Source organism: Labrus bergylta, chromosome 12, assembly GCF_963930695.1.
Source record: "Labrus bergylta chromosome 12, fLabBer1.1, whole genome shotgun sequence".
Lineage (NCBI taxonomy): Eukaryota > Metazoa > Chordata > Actinopteri > Labriformes > Labridae > Labrus > Labrus bergylta.
The window spans coordinates 10,983,381-10,991,838 of NC_089206.1; the positions used below are offsets into that span (position 1 = coordinate 10,983,381).

The 8,458-nt window shown below is 42.4% G+C and overlaps 1 protein-coding gene across 1 annotated transcript; it reads right to left on the minus strand.

Annotated features, from left to right (window-relative positions):
* Positions 1–288: 288 nt before the first annotated feature.
* Positions 289–4,090, minus strand: mafba (MAF bZIP transcription factor Ba). Its single transcript, XM_020644908.3, has one exon. The coding sequence runs from the start codon at positions 3,615–3,617 to the stop codon at positions 2,421–2,423; it is 1,197 nt and encodes a 398-aa protein (XP_020500564.1). The 5' UTR covers positions 3,618–4,090; the 3' UTR covers positions 289–2,420.
* Positions 4,091–8,458: the final 4,368 nt, after the last annotated feature.

Consider the following 8,458-nt stretch of genomic DNA (forward strand, 5'->3'; position numbering starts at 1 on the left):
TCCAAACTTTCCACATCATTCTCAAGTCTGAAAATTAAGTAAAGGCCAAGGACAAGGGGGATGCAGGGCACAAGAGTTCGGGCACACGTTTTTTTTTAAAGGTAAAATAAGTGTCCTTAAGTTCTGCACAAAATTCTCTGTAACTCTAAATGTCGTGGCTTTTCTTTGGCACTGTGTGAGTGGGATAATACATTACTGCTGATGTGCTCATGATATGACTCATCGTGCGTCTGATCGTCTGTCATCATATCACACATCTTTTCAAATAAAACTCTGAGAGGTAAGTACTGCCATTTCAATGACTTTAATAAGCAAAATAGGAAACAATTTCTTCCAAAAACAACCAAAAATAAGACGAAACAGAAACCAGCCTGAATGGAACAGTTCAAATTTAAGTGTTTAACTATCATTTTTATATAAACAGGATTGAAAATTGATCCCCATCATCGCAAAATACATGGAACAGGTGAAAACAAAACAACAACCCGCTGCTGCAGTCTCAGTTCGATTTCAACACAGTTGAATCAGTAACAAAAAAAAGAAGATTGTTAAATGCATGACTTCTCAACAATAGTTTCAAATGCAAGCACCATGCTTATTCGATATGATCTGACAGTTTGTTAATTTAAATCATTAAAATAAAAACTTTAACTATGCATCTGGCCAGCAGAACCAGAATCATCGAATAATAATAAAACATATGAAAAATAAACAAACGTATAACATAAAATAAACAATTGTTTTCATTTTGAGAATTTGAACCACCTGAGTCCCCTTTTTTACTGACCGGCAGGAAAAAAATCAGGAAAACATAGAGCATTAAAAGTTCCACTTTTTTGTTAAAACGCTCGCGTTATCTAAAAATGAACTATACAGAAACCCCTGAAAAGTAATGATGTTTCTCTTTACATTTAAAAATATAAACACTTTTTTCAATAATAGGCCCAGTTGTGATATGCTACAGGTGGCCGCCGATTTGCATGAGCTTTTGTCGGGTTTTAATGTGGTTTGTTAAAAAGTTACAGCACTTCTCTGAGGAAATGGCACAAAAGCCACGTTGAATTAAAAAGACAGAGAACATTTTTGCCACATTGTGTGTGTTATACAGAATGCAGAAACCTCGCCTTCATGCGTAAAAAAGCATTGTATTCTGTGCAATCTGGCTCCAATAATATTGTGGCCACATGTTCGTCTCCTCAGCCTCGCAGAACACGTGTCCAAATATTACTGTGAAACTCTGCACTCAGGCCTGTGTGTTGAAGAATATCACAATATAGTATCATAGTATGTCTTCCTGGAGGGAGGTCTGCACAAATTTCAAAATGAAAACTTCAAAACATTATCCAAAAAGTGCACTTAAAACACACAACGTTTTTTTTTTTAACTGAATTTAAATGAAAAATAAAATGCTTTCTCTCTTGTTCAAATACCCCCAAAATGATTTTAAAAAAAAACAATCATAAAAAATAAATGGAATAAAAACACAACTCAAAGAAAGAAAGAAGTTCAAACCAGCCTCCTCAATCTTGTTGTGCAGTTTTGCGGTTGCATAATATTTACAAGCCCCTAAAAAAACACCACACCATATGATACTGCACCGGCAGTCCTGCTGTTCTGTCCCCACTGCATTTCTCTGATAACCCCCCAAGAAACTATGGAGAAGCGCAGATCAACAACATGCTCTTAATATACACGAAAAGATGAAAGTACAAAATAGAATTACCGTACATGTCCAGCATGCAGGATTAATATTTAATGCAGATTTTTTTTGTTTCAATATATATATTCGAATATAACCAAGCAGGCAATAAATCAATGAGATGTTGCATAAAATGTCCTCAACCCTTCCCTCCCTCTGTGACGGGTTAGCAGACTGAAGTTAAATTTGCATAAAGTGGAGTCTTGCTTTTTGGAGATTTTTTTTCCTCAGATTACAGGGCCCACTTGTTTGAATGTGTTGCAGGCTGCGAGGCCCACTTGTTTTATAACAATGTCATGTATTTTTTTTTTGGAGACACAAAATTACAAGACAACTGCCTCGCAACATCCCCCACAATACTTACAGATCATTTCAAAGCCTCAAAGGAAAAAGAAAGAACAAAAAAAACGGAAAAGTTCATCAGCCGATCCTCTTCTCTGAAGAAAAAAAGTCTCTTCACTACAAGCAACTAATCTACAAAGATGCTGCTGATGAGACTCTCTACGTTGCTCTTTGTATCTCAGCTGACACGTGGATGGAGAGATGAGTATATATGAGAATACTAGTCGATGGTTATTCTTCTAATATGAATATAGTTGTTACTGTTATTCGTATAATAAACAGTATGGGAGGTGTGTTTTTGCGCATCAGTCATTTGTGGAGAAAGAAAAGTTTGGGGGTTTGAGGGGAGAGTTTGTTCACAAGAAAAGGCGATGAAGACTCACATGAAAAACTCTGGTGATGAAGGGGTGTCACTGGTCGAGCCGGCCTCGCGGAACCCGTTATTGGCCCCTGAACCCGTCAGTTTTTCGCACTTGAGTTTGTAGGCGTCCCGCTCCCGCGCCAGCCGGCTGATCTCCGCCTTCAGCTGCTCCACCTGGTTGATCAGCTGCGTCTTCTCGTTCTCCAGCACGTGCTTCTGCTGCACGCGCTTATACCTGCAGGACTGTGCGTAGCCCCGGTTCTTCAGGGTCCGCCTCTTCTGCTTGAGGCGGATGACCTCGTCCTTGGTGAAGCCCCGTAGGTGTCTGTTGAGCTCCCGCACTGACATTGACACCAGCTGGTCGTCGGAGAAGCGGTCCTCCACGTTCAGGCCGCCCCCGGAGCCGTGGGACTGGCTCAGGTGGCCGTGCGAATGGTGGTGGTGATGATGGCGGTGGTGATGGAGCGACTCTGGGGACACCGGGGACGGGCTGTCGGGGTCCTGGCTGTGGTGATGATGGTGCTGACTGTGTGGGTGATTGTGAGCGCCCGGGTGCCCAGACAGCTCCTCGGAGTGGTGCGGGATGCCCCCTGCGTACGGGTGATGATGCTGTTGACCATGGCCGTGGTGGCTGTGGTGGTGGTGTGGGCCCCTGTAGCCATCAAAGCCGCCTTGCTGCTGAAGTTGCTGCTGGACATGTGGAGGTGGAGGGTGGCCGTGAGCTGTGGCTCCAATCAGGGCCTCGACCGCATCCTCTGGGGTCAGGGACAGGGTCTGGGGGTCCAGCTGCTGGTGGTACCCATTGTTCGGCATCCAGTACAGCTCCTCCAGGTGATTTTTCTGTTCTGTGGGGCTAAAGCTGGGCGAAGAGGGCACCGAGCTGCAGGGTGTACTGATGGGTGTGGAGGACACAGAGCCCTGGGGTTGGAGACGGTTACATTGGCGTACAGCGTTGCGCTCCAGCCCTGCCAGGCCTTCCTTCTTTACGTCGAACTTCATCAGGTCAAAATCATTGACATATTCCAGAGCCAGAGGGCTGCTGGGCAGCTCCGGGCCCATGCTCAGCTCTGCGCTCATGTTGTTGTCGCGACTCTTTTGCAGATATGCGAGCGTCGCAAAAGCTGACTTATTAATCAGCGTCTCTTCTCTCCGTTCTTGTTTCATGCAATAGTTCTTTTGGCTCCTCCACCGCTGCACACGGACTTGTTGTAGCATGAAACACCGTGCGATTGGTGGAAAAAAAAAAAAGAAAAAAAAAAGGAAAAAAAAAAGAGTGGAGGAAAAACTTTCAGACTAATGCTCTGCGCACAGTTTGCGTCATATAGCCTACTTCTGCTGGGATAATCTGGCAGCGAGACCAGGCAGGAGGTAGAAAGCAATGCGTCTCAGTGCAAAAGTAAAACCTCAGTCCCTTCAGTAGAAGCGCGTTGAGAAAAAAAGCAACATAAATAATATTAATAATAATTAAGGAAATACCACGTCTGTTCGCTGACGGGAACCAGTCCTCGTTGCAACTTCTTAGTAGTAAGTCCCTTTTTTCTCCAGGAAAAAAATAACAGGAGCGAATAAGCGGAGTAAATAGGGCGTCTGAATTTTCGCTTAGAAGCAGCTTTTCCAGCTCTGCACCGCAGAGATTTCAAGGCTCGCCTCTCTCGCTCTCTCCCACTCTCTGGTATCCAGCAGACTGCGCTCGGAGCCTGCCAGCGCTTTATCCTTATAGCGCACCGTGACGTCGCGCCGAAAGGGCTGGATCCTGATCGCTCAGCTCTCCAATGGGAGCGGGACTCTGCGCTGGAACAGAGGAAGAGGCGGAGGAGGTGAGGAGAGGAGAGGAGAGGAGGGCGCTCAGTTCAGTCTTGACAGCTACAGACAGTCAGCTGACCGACTTCCCTAAAAGCAGAACGTGGGAGGAAAGTGGAGGAGAGAAATGCCTTCACATTATTATGGACACAGTCCGCGGTGTTACGCGCTGCTCCGCGTCTTCACTAATGTTTCTCAATGAAACAATGTGAGTGACTTATAGGATTCAGCTCTACAAAGCTAATGTAATACAATTTGTATTCCACAATAATTCAATAGGAAAACTGGAGAAATACACAAACGATGCTTAACTCGGCAGTTTATGTCACAGGGGTCATATGGACAACATGACATGCTGCATGTTTCAGAACTTTCCAGAACACTTGGACCATTAATGCGTTAAGATCTTGACACTTCTAATAGAGAATTACACTTTCAGTTATCATGAAAGTGCTTTACCCGACTTTATTTATTTAAGACCCCAATTATTGTTTTTCAGAGTTTCAAAATGGCCCATTTAAAAAAAAAAAAACAATTTGAACCTTTAAAAGTTACCCTAAAGCCTCATATTCATTGCATTACTTGCATGAGCTCACTGCAAGTTTCTGCTGTATTTTGTAGCTGATGAAGGTTTAGGTGATAGGTCACCATTTTTTTTTAATTAATGTTGTAAAGTTTAATCGCTTCCCCCAAACAAGGACACACAGCCTAATTGTGTTATTCTGCTGTTGTTAAGTTTACAGACACACTTGTCTCTCATGCAGATGTTGAGCTTCAAGTAAAATCATTCCCGGAATCTGAAAGTCATGGTAAAATCTACTCTTCTTAATACGAATATTATCTTTAACTGTGATCTTCAATTAAGTATTTTCCCGTAACCTTTCCGCACTGAATTGAATTGATTTTAATTGGACCTCAGCAACCATGCCTATTTGTGTAACACATTATAGGTTTAGTGTTTTTTCTTTTTTCTGTGGAAAAGTAAAATTTGTTCAGAACCTGTTATTGCTCCCAGATTCCTTCACCAGGCTCTTCTTGGCTCGGACTCATCGTTTTAATAGTGAACAGTATCTCTAACAGGGGATGGAGCAGAAAACAGGCTCAAGGCTGCCCCTGCGTGGACGCCACATGCACCTGTGACGCTGCTGCTGCTGCTGCTTCTTTAGATTTCCTTTTTATGCGCTTGTTTTTTTCCATCTCCGCGCTAATTGCTCATTTTAAATGCCACCTCCTGCAATTATGACTGACAGCAATTAATCTGCATCATTTCATCCTCATAAACACTCAGTGTCACGTGTTTAATCACCTCTCTGACACTGTCTAACAGGTAGTTCGAGAAAAAAAAAGGATCAGATGCTCCAAAATGCTCCATTGATTTGATCTGTATTTTTAATTGCCTGCCAAGAGAGAGAGAGAAAAAGAATTAGTGTGAGTAAATGTCTCGCCTCCCTGCTAAAAGAAACTGCTTGTAAATGAGTCAATCGGAAGGATCGATTGGATTATCATTTCGTTTCCAGCTCATATCCACGCTTCAGTTCAGCCGCGAACAGAGCCTATTGATCAGGCAGGATGGAAGAGGAGGCTGCCAGAGAGGAGAGCCGATAATGAACGCCGCAGTGTTTGTTTGGGTTAATTTCTTAATCAGTTTGCAGCAGTGATCAACTCTGAATGCAAACAGCCATAAATCTTAAAACACAACTAAGTCTAAATGTTCATTTATGATGTAGTTTAGATTCCCTTTAACGCAGTTAAAGTTAAAATCTGGGTATTTAAGGGATAGTTTTCAACTATACTCTGACGTAAGTCCAAACTAAATTATCAAACAAAGTTCTGAAGGTAAAAAAAATAAAAAAATCAACAAATACTGAAATATTTGAAACCAAAATACTTTTTTGTTGACATTTTCCTAAAGCATTATTGAGGAGACTTTGGCCACACACTCAAAAATTGATGCAGAATGATTTATGATCCTTACTATTTAATCTGTCAATGTCTAGGCTATAAGTCATTTTGTGATTGAATCTTAGTTTAAGCTTTGTAATATTGTACGCGCTAACATTCAAATTTTGTTACAAAATTGCATCATAATAAATTGGCAACTCATTTTTTAAACCACGATATTTAATATAGAGGCTTAAAATCTTAAGTCTTTTTTTTAGAAACTAAGAACTCCTGTCACCCGCATGTCGAGACACAAGAATGCATTTTTGTTCTTCTACAAAATCAAAAAGGTGCAGGTAGCGTTCAAGTCAAAAAAAGACATCTTTTTATTCCCCCAACCTGCCGGCGAGCTTCTAATTTCTCAGCTCCAACTTCAAAAGCGCCCCGAGCGAGTCATGCCGTGCTGTGCCGTATCGTGTCTTGCTGCTCTAAAACCCTTTTCGAAGTGAGGCCGACCCGACGGCAGCCCCATTAGGTCGTAATGCTCTCTAATATAGCCCGAGTCCAGCGCCTAATAGATCGCGGCAGGCCTGCCGGCTGCTCTCCCCCCTCGGTCATAACGTGCTGTAATGGAGAGACGAGATGTAAAAAAGCGTCCATGTCAGCAGCATATCGCTGGTTAATGATCTATTAAGTGATCCGTGTGCTTATGGACAGCGAAAAAAAGTGTTGATGCTTGCTTATTCGCCCCTAATGAGAGTCCCATCCTACGGATTTTAGGAATGAATAACAGAAATAAAATCACCTTTAAAATGTTACATTTAACAGTTGATGCATGGAGGCTGCAGCGGCTGCAGCTCCCCACATCTCACATCTCAAACCTGCACCAGGCCCGATTCTTTCACAAACGAGGCCCATGGCATGGCTATATGAAGAGACATGGTTCCCTTCACAAAAATGGATTTCTATTCTGCTCCAGGACCTGTCCATGTACGCGCACCAGCTGCCCGGAGGCCGGGCTGCATCCGTGCCAAGACCGCCCGGACCTGTGTGAACTCAAACTTCTTTGCTATGGGAGGATGCACTCACTGTAAGGATAATTTTTTTTACAGTCAGAAGCAGACTTCATGTCTCACTTTGAGGTAAACAGTTGGTTTTATTTGCCCGTCTTTGGGCCGTTTGGCGTGCGTAATGATTAACTGTAATGGTCCCCCCGACCGTTCCTGGAAATGTTGCAGAACAAAACGGGAGGTAGTCGTGCTGGAAGGCCCCTGACAGACAGAGTGAGGGATGGAGATGGAGAGACGAGGCTTTTCGGAAGTGCTGCTTTGATTAGCTTTGACGCAGGAGCGAGAAAGGAGACACGGAGAGCTCGTGAACACTTGGCTGGAAAAGTTCTACACATTACAATTTTCTTTTGCAAGCCCTTCAGATGACAAAAAAAATGTTGTAAAGTGAGTTTGAGGTCGGATAACTCATGGATAAAAATGTGGGCTAAAATTCAAATTATTATTATTTTTCTTTCACTTCAACATCGAGCTGCCACAAGATTGAAGTTGTATTTTTGTATTTTACAGAATGACACATCAGGGATCTGACAAATAACGTCTAGTGTCACTTTTCTCATTATTTATTGTTTTCTGCTCATATTTTTAGGCTGTGTTTAATTATGTACAGAAAATAAATCGCTCCAACTCATTAAAGGGATTTTGTTACAAGTATAACTCACCCATTCTCAACCTTAAATGAAAAAGTGTAAACTAGTGGTTCAATTCATCTTTAAGTCTATATGTTTTGGCATACAATTAAAACAATGCCACTGAGAAAAAACATAGAATTTAGCCTAAATTTGTATCCAAAATGTCACTTCTCTTGTAGATTCCCTGAGCTAACACTTTCCATTTACGGCGTGAAGATACTCAGGCATTCTTGTTTACACCAGACTGATCGATTACCTCGGTTCAAACATATATTATTAAGACGTGTCGTCTGTGAAAACATGCGAAGGGCAACCAGCCTCTGGAGAAATCCAACATCCCATCAGAGATAATTGACTGAGGAGTTTTTCAGGAAAACAATAAGAAGTGAGATAAGTGCAAAATCTGGCCATCTCATTAATATGAAAACGTATTGATTTTACAGTGAGCGTTTACTGTTTATTTGTAAAGATAAGAAGAAGAAACAAAAGAAAAAACCTCTGCATGCTCTCCACTTGTGCACAGGCCTGTTCACACTCATCATTCTTCAGCTGTGTTATCACTGCAGCCACACTGACATTTGCTCGCTCTGAAGGTAGTTGTGCTGGCAGAGAAAATTAGGGCTTATTTCTTGTGACAGGGCGCCTCTGGTGGCGCATTTACTCATTGCTTATACCT

Excerpts from the sequence above, each read along its gene's own strand:
- mafba (XM_020644908.3), bottom strand. The coding sequence starts at position 3,617 with ATGCTACAACAAGTCCGTGTGCAGCGGTGGAGGAGCCAAAAGAACTAT.